This window comes from Convolutriloba macropyga, chromosome 8 (genome assembly GCF_964194025.1).
Source record: "Convolutriloba macropyga chromosome 8, txConMacr16.3, whole genome shotgun sequence".
NCBI lineage: Eukaryota > Metazoa > Xenacoelomorpha > Acoela > Convolutidae > Convolutriloba > Convolutriloba macropyga.
In genome coordinates this window covers 1,085,538-1,100,575 of record NC_134475.1, presented here as the reverse complement: position 1 = coordinate 1,100,575, position 15,038 = coordinate 1,085,538, and the positions used below count along the sequence as shown (strand labels likewise).

The following is a 15,038-nucleotide window of genomic DNA, read 5'->3' as shown; positions in this document are numbered from 1 at the left end:
ACTGTTTTTTTCGGGATATCTGTGACCAAAAGTAAATTATGAAATGTACTTTCACAAATTTTTTTCTATACAAAGTGCTTTCTATGTAAAGCTCGCTGCCTAATTTTATTCTTTTAAGATGGTAGAGTTAGGTTAGTACAAGAATCTGAAATGCCTAGACAACATTGACACCGAAACTGAGGGCCTGGACAGTCTCCGAATTAATTAATTCACAAGTCTCAATACTGATGACGCATTGTCCTGCTTTTGTTTTAACGGTAAGATTTTCGATTCGCTGTGGTTAGTATTTTTATATTAGCGCTTTAAATTAGTATTTTAGGTTTGTAGTTTTTTAGCTATTAGGTTTGTAGTTGCCAATAAAGCAATTAGTGGAGTCATTTGATTTCTGAATGTTTGGCTTTTCTAATGTTGATTTTCTAATGTTCTAATCACAAATCAGCAGTTAATGGTTAGAGAAATTACGGTCGTGTCACAGAGTGTGTTGATAGACAGACCTTCGAGGCTGCATAATTTTTCGGCAAAGTTTTCACCTCTGATTTTTTGCTATGTCGCCAAGTCTCAAGGTAGCACATAGGTTTTCTTTCGTAGTGTTGAAATTTTTCAGATGTAAAATGTCGCAACAATTCGTAACAATTCTTATGCCAAATGGGCACCGTGAAAAGGTTAAGGTCACTCCAGCGACAATCTTGCAACCAATGTTTGCTGACCTTTTAAAAAAGCACCAGTTCAGCTCTAATAATTACTCCCTTAAAACATCTACTGGTAAACCACTAGACGTTTCGGTACCCTTTCGATTGACTGGTATCTCAAACAGAGCTACGTTGGAAAGTTGCACAAAAATTGTTCCACCCGGCGAAGATAAAACGTCAGTTGTTCACGTGGCTGTTCAGATGCCGAATGGTACTCGTGAATTCGTTGATATTGATGATGACAACGCGTTGTGGGACATCATTGAAAACCTGAATGACAAGTTCCCTTCACTGCTTGATGACGATGACCTCGAACCTTGTTTGTCCTTTATGGGTCACAGTTTCAGAGGCCCTGAAGTGCTGTTAGAGAAGACATTACGAGATTGTGGGTTGTCAGGTCGCCCACTTCTTCGCTTAAGCTTCGTCAGTCGGTTTCCGGTTGATAGTAATTCCGGTCTGTGGGAGAAAGACTTAGACTTTCGGTCTGTTCAGAACAGCGTTCTGGTTCTGGACTCGAAAGCTTCAACTAAATTATCTGGAGACGAGAGCGAGGGAGGTTCTGTTATTCCCGAGGAGCAAACAAGTGATGCTTCTACTGTGACTAATAATTTGCCATCTGACAACCGGAATTTTATTACGTCATCGCGGGGATTGTCGTTACCTGATCAAATTCAGCCCTTCACGTGGATACCTGAAAACGTTACCAATAACCTCTTAGACTCAAATGATCAAGTTCAGATTAATAGTGCAAACGAAGTGTTCGTGAACAACCGTTTTGCCAATTTTAAATTTCCTGAACAGTCAAAAACCAGTGCAGTTGAATCTGATCAAGATTCGTCAAAACAGTCAAGCAGTGAGTCAACGTTAACAGATAGAGAAATGAAAGTTTTTTCCCTTTCTGATATTTCGACCTCATTAGAAGAAGTTCCAGACAGTTTTTTTGACGTGACGGTTGAGGACTTGAAAGTGATGCAAAAACTTCGACAGAAAGAGATCAAAGCTATGAGCGATCAACCTCTAATGACGGAAGAATCAAAGAAACGAAAACTGATGTCTAAGTACTCCAGTGTCACTATTCTAAGATTCATGTTTCCAGATCGTATGGTGGTGCAAGCTAAATTTATTCTCAAAGAAACTAGTGAATCGTTATACAAAGAAGTTGAATCATTATTAGTTAACGACATTTCGAAGAAACTTGACTTCAAATTTCACTTGTTTACCACACCTCCGAAATCAATTATTAAGCGAGACGACAAAACGTTGCTGGAACTGGGATTGTTCCCTGCTGTGAACATTCACATGAGTTTTGGCAATCAATCATTTGGCGCTTATTTAAAGCCAGAAATTTTAGCCAAACAAGAGCCTCCAGAAATTATGCTGTCGTCTAGTTGTACTGCCTCAGATTCGGTAAGAAATGGTGATAATCGGAATGTTACCGATATGGTTACTCCTCTGAACACAGAAGATATTAGTTCGCTGCCTACCAGCTCAAAATCAGGCGATCCGAACTCTCGAGGAAATGGAACAGGTAACAGAACTGCTTCTAAAAATGTTCCCAGATGGTTCACAGCAGGTTTTAAAAAATAATGAGAGGTGGTATGTTATAATTGAAAATGCTCAGGTGCTTTACATTTAAGTTTGTAATTTTTGGTTGGGTCATGACATGATGCCCGCAAAGGTTTTGATCATTAATAATTTATTTATTTTGACTAACATTTTTCATTGTTGCCAAACGAGGACTGAGTGACTTCTGGATTAATTAGAGAATGTGTAATGAAGCACGGTGAAGTAAAGATACAAGTTCAGTCCTATTTTCAGTTCAGCTTTCGGTCCCATTTTCAGCACGGTTAAGTCCTATTTTAAGATCACGAGAGCGAGAGAAAATGTCACGAGGGACCAAAAAGTTATGCTTCCGAATTAACAAAAATCTAATGAAAGATGACGTCACGCACGCAATTCAATCAAGAAATTGCATAAATTAATGGAGCGAAAGCTCGATTTGATGTGAGCGTGATATCATTAGCCGTGAAAAAAGCCGACTACGGAATACAAAACGTAGCATGACAAGTCAAAACAAGTTAAACAACAGTTCAAAGAATTTTCCTTATTCCTTCCTAAGTGTAGACAAAATTATACCGAGAAAGGACTATGAAGACATTTGAGAAGCCAATAAAAACCGACGAAAAATGAATAAAATAAAAATACAACAAACGGTTGAAATTGGTACAAACGAACGAAAACCACCGTCGAGAAAACAAATTTTTGTCCATCTTTTTTCACTATTAAAAATTGTACTGATTTGACTCCCTCTTTTGCTCGAGTTGATTTTTGGTGTGACCAAAATCACCACTTCAGAGATCATTTGTCTGAAGAAATCTTTCAAAAAACAGCGCCCTTATGCAATTGAAGTTCTTTGGTTTGTAACCACGATAAGGCCAATAATCGCTCCGCTCAGCTGCTATCAATGCTATTATTAATAATCCATTTTTGTTATAAATTTTGGTTATTATTTAGAATTAGTTTTACCATCGTTGGCTTTTGAGAAATCGATCTATGACTTCCAAAACGCGAAGACGAGTTCAAGTCGATGCATTGCATAAAATGTTCCAACATACTTTTCACGGTTGACAGACGTTTTGTTCGCTATGAGATATTAGATTCTTTCGTTGATTCGTTAAAAGATTATCATTTAAAAACAACCTGAAGCATTTTTTTTCCAACCCGTTTTTCATAAAGAGATCTCAGAACTTTCAGAGCCAACAAAGTAATCTAATTTATACTCCAATAAATACCGTGGCATTATTCAAGAAATTTTGGAGTTCAGCAACCTTAAAGTCTCAAAAAACTTGAAACGGAGAAAAGCACTACTTGAAAGACACATTTTCAAAAGCTTATGAAAAAACTACAACTACGTGCAAAACATCGTTATTTTTTCCAGCAATTACAAATTAAACATTTGATATGAAAACGAAATACCGAGAATTTCAAACAAATCAAGTGAAATCCACTGAATAATAATGAATTTCCGAAAGTTATGCCGTGTGCGTTTTCAGATGTAGTTTGCGGTTTTTATTGACATCCTAGTTTTGTTCAAATATGAGTTAGTTAAGAAGATCTTATTTTAATATGAATTTAAGATTCCAGTGAAAGGTGCTGTGAATGTTTTTAGGTTGGCTTATTTTTTCTGAAGTATGTCTCTGTTTTCTTAGGTATCCAACGTTCTGTGAATATATTCTGGGAAATAAGCAGCTCTTTTCCGATGAAATTTGCAGAAAAGCGAAAATCGTCACTGGTTGATTACAAATTTTGTATAGATTAGGTCAGCTTGTGCTTTAAAAATTCATCAATTCAATACTGGAAAAATTCAGATATGTTAACTACGATTTTCACGAGAAAAGGGTCGACTTGCAAAATCAATCTTAATAATTTTTTTTAATTTCAGCAAAAAATCTGAGAAAAGTCTGAAAAGAATTTCTATCCAGTTACTCTTTTTCTTAATTTTTGTCAGTTTGTTTTAGAAATCCTACGTGAATTTAATTAATGAAACTAAATTAGATTGAAGTTGTCATGTTCAAAATTAATTCAATATTCGGGGAAATGTTCGGTTTCCAATTTTTTTTCAGTTATAATTAATTTATTTTTTAATTGCTCTCGAATGAAATTTGAAGCAATTATTGGAAACGTGTAAATCTTTTTATGCAAAATTTGTGCTCGAGCGTTTTTGCGCTTTTGTTCTAGAGCATTCTTTGACTTCTGAAATGACTTTTTCACTCTTTTGGGCCATTAAAGCTCAATGCCGTTGTAGCTTGGTTGTTAAGATGTCAGGCTGTTATCCTGGAGGTCGAGGGTTTGGACCCCAATGAGTTCAGAGTTTTTGCACCCATAAGCAAATTTCTAAGCTACAGCCCTAAATTAAGTCCTTCGACTGTCGCTCGAGAGCAGTTCATACGACGTTAGTCGGTTTATGTTTCGAAGAAGGATGAACTGGTTGTTTTAAAAGTTACAAATTCTTTCCTGCTTGGATTAAAGCAGATTTTTGATGAATTAGAGAAGCAATTCTTCAAATTATATAAGGATGCTAGAGAAATTAAGGACGCGTCGAAATTATGTTGAAAGAACACTAGACTGAGATACTAAAGAGTAAATGAAATTACAAATAGACATAGCTGATTTCAAATTTGGAGGTCTTTCAGTTTTTTTCTCTTTTAAAACAATCAGTTGCAGTTATTTAAGGCATTCAATTAGCGAAAATGGAACTTACTTTTAGCTAAAATCAGAGTGCATTTTTAAAATGAAACAGCATTTCTTTTTCCCATATTCGATAGTTTTTGTCCCTCATTTTCAGGTCTTTTTTTCAAATTTTTGAAGTACAATACTTTTTCAAACCGCTGAACGAATCCTAGACTCTGTTCTGCCTTTAAAAGAAATAACGTTCCCCCTTTTCATCTTGCGTAAACAAAAAATGGGTGTTTAGCTTGAGAAAAAAGCTTTTTGATTGGCATATGGCATAGCTGTATTACATATTCTTCCATATTCGTATCCACATACCGATTGTTAAGGTTTCACCAATACATGTGCAGTGTTGGTTTTATGTTCCGCTTGTGTTGTGTGGTCTATTTTCAAGGTATTAGGAAAGGTTGAACGCAATATTTTATTTACAAAAGCAGTTAGAGTAATATAAGATATGGTTTATTTGGGATAGATTTTTCTCTTCGCTAGGGTAACAAGAAGCGGTTTTTTTTTCAATTAGTATACAAGTCTTTTTTGTTTGATTTTGTCCTTTTTTGAGCGGCTATACTTTGGTTGTCGTATTAATACGACTTGGCTTGCGTGTGTATATACATTGGCTATTTTTCTAGCGATTCCACGAACAACTTTCATCAGAGTTGGAATTGACCGCTGCCTTCCATGCTCTCCTCCCACTCCTGAATACTCTTGACGGCATTCACTCTCGTAACTCCTGTCTTCCATTCGCACGCTTTGCTCCCGAACCTGTACTTGTACTTCTTGTTCACAGGTTCGATCACGCCGTCCTCGTAGTAGTGGCGAAGTGCACGAGTGATGCTGCCGAGTTTGATGGGCTTGTCATTGCATCCTAAAAATTTACCACATTTAGTCATTGTGCTAAGTATGTCACTGATGTAGGTACCGTTTAGGCCACCTCCGTAGAAAAAATTCTGTTCTCATTAAACTGTGTCAACAAAAAAACTAATGCGTACTTCTGTACTTATAATGGTTTATGGAGTCTGATTAGAGATTATGGGCAAATTTATTGCGTAAAGTTATCGTTAGTATGCATTCATGTTGCACATTACGTTTTTGCAAGATTAAACTGATCACGCGACTGTACCGACATCACTTTGCTGAATTCTGGCTTGAACGTTTACCCGCTTCTCATTGTCAGAACGTTCTCCGTGACGGATCTAATCTGCCCTCCTAGTGTTTTTTATTACCCCCACTTGCAAATTATGAGTTTTTATCGCACGATGGAGGGGAGGGTAGGCTGAATAGAGACTTGAGATCCTCTGTGAGTTTACCGTGAGTCTCGTAACATGTATTTGAATTACAAACCTCTTCTGGTGGTGAACTTTTTGTAGCTGTTATAAATGAGTTCCAGTTTGGCGGAGTCTTTGAGGATGAAGACGCCTTGTGGTCGTAACTCCACATCCCAGTCGATGACCTTGTCGTACTTGGATGGATTTGAGAGCATCCAACGCAGCAGCTCCCACAACTTAGCCGTGCTCAGGTTTCCTGAAATGTTGCGAATGTCACTAAGGTTCTCCAAATCAAAAAGTGGTACTCACTGGAAAACCTTCTAGTATTATTCAAAAGATAATGTTTTAATTAATGTTATTTTCCTTTTCTCGTTTGCTTGCTTATTGTTTTGGTTATTGAAGTAGGTGCGAGTTAAGTACAGACGAATGGTCGTAATCGGAAAATGGTCTAGTTATCAGTGTTTAGAATCATTCAGTTTCTGAAAAATAGGACAGGACTGAATGAGAATACATACGATTGAATGATGTTTGTATAAAAGCGAGCTGATTAGGTTAATTCTACAAACTGGCCTGGTTTGTTGAAAGCTTGATTCACGCAAAAGCTATTAAACGTTCGATCATCGACTACGTTTACAGTTGGAAGACGATCCAGAATTTCCGGGAAAGTTTTGTAGAGCATACAGAAAATCAACTTAGTACTGTGTTCTCAATACAGCATGTGCTTGTCAACCATAGCAATTCAGCTCATGAAAACTAGATCTTAAAACTGTTTGTATCTGCTTCAACTTACGACTTCCTTTTTCCTTGGAACTTTTTGCGCAAGACTGTCTCTCTTTCTCGGATCCTGAGCTGACAGATCCGTCATCCGGCGATCCCTCCGAGGATTGTGATTGCTGCATGTCCAAAGAAATTGGAGAAGATGACAAGTTACTCGAAGTCACCGATATCTGTCGGGATTCCCCAAATTGCATAGGCGCCTCATAGCATGGAATCTGAAGATCCTTTGGCTCATATTTTGACTCGCTGGTATTCATCACCAGTTGCTTGTAACCAAGATTGTTTTGGCCCGGTGATTGCTGGGAAAGGTCAACAATCTGTGGACCAGCACTGATTGGCTGTGGAGACGATACTTGTTCAACTCGAGTGGTGATAGGAAGAGATGAAGGTGAACAAGGCTGTGGTCGTAATCCGAACAGAGATGTGGCTTGAGATGGCGATGTGGAAAAGCCAAATGATGTCGTTGGACCGGATATTTGCTGTACCTGCGAAAGAACAATCTGGGCCGGTGACGTTTGCACTGCAGCCCTCGACTGTGGGTAGTTGTTAGGACTTATGTTATGTTGTCGACTGTGCTCTTGGTCCCAAAAGTCCTTGTCAGTTGTGATGATGTCATCGAAATTCGATTGACGTGTAGAGTTAGTGGGGATGTCCACGTGCAGTGGTGCGTTATGATCAACATATTGAAGAGAATTCTTATATGGCACCTGTTTTTGATTCATCTGCGCTTGGTGATGTTGATCTTGTTGAAATCCAGGATGATGAATTGTTTTATTAGTGTTGCCGTTTGTTTGTTGGTGTGTTTGAACATGCGGCTGTAAGATTTCTGGACTTTGCCCCCCGCAGTACATATTGGCATTGTTGCATTGGTTGGCATAGTTGCTCCAGTTCATGTTGATATCAAACAGGAGCCAACCCTGATTGGCAATTTGCATCCCTTTTGCGGATGTTCGATCACCAGGCTCACAGTTCTCCTGTAGTACGAAGTGTCCGAACGCAGAGGAGCTGCGGGGATCTGTCCCGTTTAGGAATCCCTGATCTGTGATGTATCTGATTTCTTAAAAAAAATAAAATTTCACAAAACTGCGCCTGCAAGTAAATGAATAAAAAGGTTGATAACAAAGCTTAAATGCCACAAAAAGTGGTAGTATTTCATAAACTAATTAAATTAGTTCTTCTAATGAAAAACTTTGACTATGTTAAAATTTTCTCGGAATCAAGTAGTTATTGTTACTCATACCTCTTCGATCATTTTCTGTAAACTTACGTTTTGTTAACCAAATTGCTCACGCCTATGCTGAATAAAACAAATAGTCGGATGATATACCTGTTATTATTTTTCTAACTAACATGAACGTGAAATTACTCTTCACTTTATCATCTCGTTTAGCTCAATCATGTAATTGTAGTAACCGGCGTGCATTTTTCTACTAAATAGAAAAGTTAAAGAAATTGGTCTACTATTGTTGTATTTATTATCATGGCGACAGAGGTCAATTAGTCACCATTCGTAAACATACTTTTAATCCGAATGTTTTGTGAGATTTTAGTTATCTGCAACCATTTGTGCTATTCTATGTTATCTGAAATTATATAAAAAGTTCAAAGTAAAGTCGAAAGGCTAACTTTTTTTATTTTATTCAGAAGAATTGAATGTATGAATAGAAATAAATCTATTGATTTAGTTCAAAAATAATATTTACTTTGTCTCCACTAGTTTATAGATGAATTTGATGTTTGTAAGAAGTTACACGCCTGCATAGAATGTATTGCTTGGTTGATATTTGATAGTTTGGCACGTTCAGACTTTTTGAGCACTGAACCTTTCGAGTCAAATGATAAATTTAGCTTTCATTTATAATGTCTAAATTGACTCATGTTGTTGTTGCACTTATCAACTGATTTGAAAGAAATTTTTGATAAAATTTTTTAGCGAGAAATGTGCACGCAAAACAATTTTTATCCAGAAGATAATTGAGTTTTTCATCTACAAGTAGGCAATCTGGTCACCGAAAAATTGATGGCACATGTGAAATCGCGAGTTGACAAATTCATTGGAATGATTCGGCCCTCAAATAGGCTTGAATTCGACGAAATACCAGACGGCAACCAAACAATTAGTTATGAGGGTGTATAATATTTTTGTGGTTGTTTTATTGCTCTCGAAGAGAAGCAATTATTGAAAACGTGTGTCAGGCAAAATTTTTGCTTGACCGTTTTTTGACTTTTCGAGTGACTTTTGCGCCTTTGACTTTCGTTTTGTGTGATCGAAATTTCTCTCTCATTCACAATTTCAAGCAGCTGAACTCAATTGGCGGCAAGTTAATACTAAAAAACAAATGATAAGTGCGACGAAACTGGTGCCAGTTTTTCATTTTAAATCTTAATAGCCGTATATATTCCCTCTAATGATGTTATTTGAAGGCCCCCCAGTGAGGTTAGTCGCATTTGGGCTACAATCCCCCCAGTGACGCAGGCTGCAATTGATTAGAGCTCCCACTAGCCGTTCGAGAGCAATTTTCCGACGTTAGTCGGTTGTTTTCAATTTGCGGTTTATGGTTTTTTTATTGGTCATCCACTTTGTGTTATTATCTGTGTCGTCACGCTGACTTCAAGTGAACTTTCGTTTCATTCGTTCCTGCATTCTTTACTGAAGTGAGCCGTCGTTTTCACCCTCATTGGAGTGAGTTTTTTGTTCATCCGCGTTAGTTTTTTTTGCATTTTTGACTTCCCTCACGCTGAAAATGACTTCCTCCATCCCGACATGATTTTTTCTTGATTTATTTAGAGGAGTTAAGGTCAATTGAGAATCAAGTTTAAACATCATAGCACTTAAAAACCAATATTTTTTGTTCAATTTTTTTCCGGCATTTTGGGACAAAAGATCTACAAAGAAGTTGCAGCTAATTTTGGTAATCTGCCTGCTATGTTAAGATTAAACGGTTTCTGACTACTTGAATCGTAACAAGCTGGTATTTGCAGCCGCAACAGTGATAAGAAATCGAAGCAATTACGGAAACTCAGACTTAGCATTGTTGTCACAAGTTTAACATGGGGAATTAACCGCGACAAAGCAAAAGCCTTCAAAAGTTGATTTTATACGCTTACAGCAAAATTTTTAGGAATCGCTTGAAGCTAAACAAAGACATGCTTGCTTGTATTTTAAATATTTTTCTTCTCAAGCGGTGGAAATGTTTGCAAACGTTTGTGGAGGCATAATCTCTGGTTTGTTTTTTTAGAAGCGACAAGAGTTTTAGAAAATTGCGGGTAAGATATATAGTCAATCGAGTTCTTGCTTTGTATGCCATGTCTGAGCAACGGCAATCACCTAAATACAAATTTGTTTGCTCTTTTTGTTGAATATATGGAGTAAAGGAAGTCTGATTATGGTTTATTTAATTTGAGCCAAGATCTGTGGCGACGAGATAGTTCTCAAATTTTTTTTGCATCTCATTTTTGAATCTGAACTCTTAATTTCTAGATATGGACGGTCACATTTTTAGTAAGTGTAGAACCCCAATATTGTTGAACCCAAATTTTAGCTCTTATCGCAGCGTCGCTTGCCGTGTTTTCCTTGAAATATTTGAAAAATTTACTTAAAGTTTGTAGTAAATTTAGTAAGCCTGAAACTTGGAAGTTTTTAAAATACTGTTTCATCGACATTTCATGGATTTCATTGCAATGCCACATGTTTTTCACGATGAACTCAAAAGTTGCAAATAAATGGTTGTGCTTAATTCTTATTGTTGTTTGTGGTATCTTTTCATAGTCTCATACAAAAGCTAGACCAAATTTTTGAAAACTTATTTTTGTCCTGATTGTTTTTCGTATTCGACTTGTTTCTCAGCTTGTTAGACTTATTGGTCGAGTTTGCATCTAAATGATATTTGGGCTTTGTCTACTTAAATGGAATGTTGTCAAGTTCGAGAAATACCTTTGTAACCTTTAATCGAAACTTCAATGTTTTATATGGGCGAATCTTGTGTGGATGGTAATCAATATTAGTTATCTCGTTTAATTAACCTTTTAACCTTCTTTTTAAATCGAAGCAAAAGGTGAATGTCGGTTCTGCACGAGTACAGATATATAACCTCTTCTGTTCTAGCTTTAAAATCGTTGAATTACGCAAAGAACTGAGTGGAGTGACGTGAGCTCTCATTTTCAAAAAAGTTGTAGATCAAATTCTCGAGGTATAAAGTATTTGCAAATATATGCAATTGGTTTCTTGGATTAGCATCGGGACGTCTTTATTGATGTGTGAATAAACTAATGTTAGTTGGTGTTTTAATACTTTCTGTGGCCTAGTTAGATGTGGGGCGTGCCAATATAATTCACATTTACAATGCTGTTATAAGATTGGGTAAATATCACTTACATAACAATTTACACAATGTGCCAAAATACCCATTTTTCCCTTTGATCTTTTCGGTTAATAATTTGATCACGAATTAGCAGTTGGTAATACAACCATGTTTTAATCTTACTTAAGCGGATAAAATGATCTCTTGCTCGGGTTGTGAGTTTTGTATCATATCCCTCGGGCCTCTAAGGCGTTTTGGTTTTTTTACTGACACAATAAATATCGGTTTTAGTTAAACATATTGTACCGAGGGGGGGGGGGGCACTTTTGGCTTCCAAAGATTTTACCGTGGAATTCCTGTGATCCGATGCCGAAAGAATTTGCCAAATATGAATCCTCGTTATTCCACACTGAAACAAACGGATCCTTTCACTTATGCCATATTTTGCAAAACCTCTTTCTCTGTCTCTGAACCCCAGTGGTCATATATAAAATGACTGGGAGTGTTCTTGACGATTTACGGGAAATTTTTTACCAAGTATGTTTCACATTTTTATAATTTTAATTTACTCGTTTCGAGAGAAAAGCATTTCTTTGGGAAAAATTTTGGGACTTTTCGTTATCGCAGTGACATTGAAGGAGATATATTGGCTCATTTCAGAATCAAGTGTGAATCAAATACAGTTTTTGAATAATCGAAGGTTTTGTAAAAGCGCACGTAGAATTTGTATCAACCCCTTCAACCTCACGGTTTTAGGGTTATGTCTTGTACTATGGAGGTTTCTTGTGAACAAGCTTGGGTGGGAAGGGCGATGTGGTGGGTTGGTGGGTGGGCGGGTTGAGGGAGGGAGGGAGGGGGTAGAAAAATTGGACTTACATCTGCTAGGGCTCAGAAGACCCGTTTCCACACTCAGGGTCATCGTTGTCAATTAATCGAGACACCTTGTTCGGCTATTTCAGCACTCTTTTCGCTGTAATCCTTCTAGCCAACCTAAAGACCACAATCACTATTATGCTATTTTCTACAGACAACTTGAAACAAATGATATAGAACTTTTCATCCAACCTTTTCGCAGCCTTTTTCAAAGCAATTAAAACCTTGGGCGAGGTAAGTTAAGATAGAATTTGTTCTTTCTCCATTTTTTGAGAGACAATTTCTTGCGTTCCAACGCTTTTTAATGTATGAACTTTTGTAGTTTTTGCATCCTTCAATTAACGCGAAAGTTGCTTTGAAGACTTTAAAAGTAACTTCGGTCTTGAACATCAAAAGATTTTTGACAAATTTGATTTCGAATCAATTCTCTTTGATTTTCCTATCGGCATTTCACGGTCTCTGTGTATCAATATCGTGGAAAAGTTATTTGAATTTTCTTGACATTCTCTTGAATTTTCTTGAATGTTTACTTATTAATATAAAAGTTCTTGTTGCAAGTTATTAAATTAATTTCTAACTAATGCGCCGTATTTTAAATACTGGCATGATTAACAGTTTCATTGTCATTCAAAACTTTTTTTTTTAAATTATAAATTTCGTAAAGAATTTTACTCAAGCATTGAAGCTATGGTTAATGCCTTCAGCGTTTTTTGTTGTTAGTTATCAAGAACTAAAATTAAACACCATTTCTGAGAAATGCGTTGAAAAATTAAAATTTACTAATAGGTCAATAAGTGTTAGCTTCAGCGAAATTTGAATTTGTCTGTTTATTGTACAAAAGAAGTAATTTTTGATCTATCTTTTGGTTGCTTCTACTTATTTTCAAAGCGAGCAATTTTTGGCCCCCTCCCCTCATTCCCCCCCCCCTCCCCCCCCCCCCCCCCCATTGAATTTTATTGAAATGTTCAGCACGTCTATGCGCCCCTACTTCTGTTAATCTCAAAGTGTCTATCCCTAAACAACGCGTATCCCTAACTTTTGGTGTTAATTTTCCCAATGTTCTCACTTAAATTGGGGTGAAATGGTTGAAGTGGTCTTTTCTTCCATTTTTAGGAGCGGTTCTAGAAAAAAATGCACATTGTGGGAAATCAATGACCGATGTTTATTTTCAAAACATTTTTTTTGCAAACGGCTTTAATATGATGCAATACAGATGCAGGATCTTCTGGTTGTGCCACCCCCCCCCCCCCCGCCGTACGTTATGCCCAGTTACAGAGCCCGTGCCATTATGTACAGAGCACTTTTAGAAAAACTTCCCTGTTGTACAATTCATGGATGTGGATAAAAGTTGTATGTAAAAGTACGTAAAATATCTTACCTGGGTGTGTAAATTTATGTACCACAACGAGCTCGACTCAATTTTCTGAGTATGAAGCTGTAGTTTGTCAAGCAAAAATTGCTTTTAATTAAGCATCATTGAAAAATCTCGCACGTAAAAATCACGTACGCTTATGTGACTTTGTTTTAGTCGAATTGTATAAAGAATTTAGCCGAGTTTTTTCGTAAATTTTAGACAGTTGTTCGTAAGCGAAGTCACGCGGTTATTTGTTCGTGCGTGATTTAGTTGTAAAATTGATGGTTTTCGAATTGTAAATCTTTGTTGAGCTTACCTGTGTTAGAGTAACCAACAATGAAGTTAGTTGCTGGCTCCTGTTGTGTCAAACGATGATATGTACAGGTTATTTGGTTTCGTTTAGTTTGGTCACGTCGCTCGGTTGGTCAAACAGATGGGCAATAGATAGATGAGGTGTGTTTGTCTTTCTTATTTGCCAACCTTAATTTCGTATATCCTAGATATTTGATCTCGCTTTAATATGGTGAGAGATATCTATCTAGCCATAAAACTACTAATCTGTTGTAGTTATAATTTAAACTGCTAATCTGTTAGTTAAATAGTGACGTTCAACAAACTATGCCGATAGTCTTTAGTCAGTTAGTGAGTTAGTTGGCTAGTTAGTGGGTTACGGCTGGTTCGAGTTTTAACTGGTATTAGTTAGTGGTGGTAATATTAGTACTGCTACTTCTGCTAGTGGTATATTTAGTTTGGAGTTACCAAATGATAGATAGATAGAAAGATGGTTTCAATATTAGTTTTCCTGTGTTTGTTAGTTAGCCGTCGTACCTGTAAGCGTGGGTTTTTCTTCTCAGTGTTTGGGCTCTAACAATATCTATAAAATGGCGGTGTCTAAAATGAACGTTAATGAATATAGTGTTGCAATTACGACTAATGAGGCTTTAGCTATGTGTACAAAAAAATAGAATTCTTTTTTGTCAAAATAGCACAATTTGTCCATTGTGATCGGCTTTCTTTCCGCTAATTAGTAAATAAACTAGTCGACGTTGCATAGCAATAGCGGGGAAATTTTAACTAAAGTAAACTCAAGTTTAACTTTTGAAGTTTTTTCTCCAACCTCGCCCCAGAGGCTGCGTGTTCCTTCATCTCTGCACAGTACGCAAATTTTCCCAAGCAAAGTGCGGCTGTAGGGAAAAGTCTAGCAGCTAAAAAGCCATTTGTTCCCTTAAAATGACAGTTTGTTAGTTCTAAGCTAATAATTGAATAGCTCCACTAGTCTTAAACTGTTTAAATTAAACTGATGGCAAAATCAAAGACTTATTGTCTCGCTTCTTATTGTAGAATCAAAAAGGAAAGATTATTGGACGTTTCAGGATTATTAAAGGAAGTTTAATTGACTTGCGGGGAAATAATTAAGTTATTCTATCCATTTACAAAAAAATCTAATTGACAGGCTTTTCATAAAAGTTTACTAATAAAGCTGATAGTTGGTCTTAGTTAATTTATGATCTGAGCAGACAATTTGCATTTTGCAGCAATTAAGAACTTA

The 15,038-nt window shown here is 36.7% G+C and overlaps 2 protein-coding genes across 6 annotated transcripts; one reads left to right on the top strand and one right to left on the bottom strand.

Annotated features, from left to right (window-relative positions):
* Positions 1-608: 608 nt before the first annotated feature.
* LOC142343846 (tether containing UBX domain for GLUT4-like) lies at positions 609-2,402 on the top strand. The gene has a single exon (XM_075395210.1). It carries the CDS (start codon positions 612-614, stop codon positions 2,274-2,276), a length of 1,665 nt encoding a protein of 554 aa, XP_075251325.1. The 5' UTR covers positions 609-611; the 3' UTR covers positions 2,277-2,402.
* A 2,913-nt stretch (positions 2,403-5,315) lies between these two features.
* LOC142344371 (uncharacterized) lies at positions 5,316-14,032 on the bottom strand. Of its 5 annotated transcripts, none has more exons than XM_075395966.1 (6): positions 13,806-14,032; positions 12,139-12,252; positions 11,609-11,671; positions 6,975-8,018; positions 6,261-6,440; positions 5,316-5,784 (listed from the first exon to the last, which is right to left on the bottom strand). In XM_075395966.1, exons 2-6 carry the CDS (start codon positions 12,179-12,181, stop codon positions 5,570-5,572), a joined length of 1,545 nt encoding a protein of 514 aa, XP_075252081.1. In that variant the 5' UTR covers positions 12,182-12,252; positions 13,806-14,032; the 3' UTR covers positions 5,316-5,569. The 5 variants fall into 5 exon arrangements, with proteins under 5 accessions (XP_075252081.1, XP_075252079.1, XP_075252082.1 ...); XM_075395964.1 differs by lacking the exon at positions 13,806-14,032 and adding an exon at positions 13,514-13,662; XM_075395967.1 differs by lacking the exons at positions 11,609-11,671; positions 12,139-12,252; positions 13,806-14,032 and adding an exon at positions 8,289-8,328.
* Positions 14,033-15,038: the final 1,006 nt, after the last annotated feature.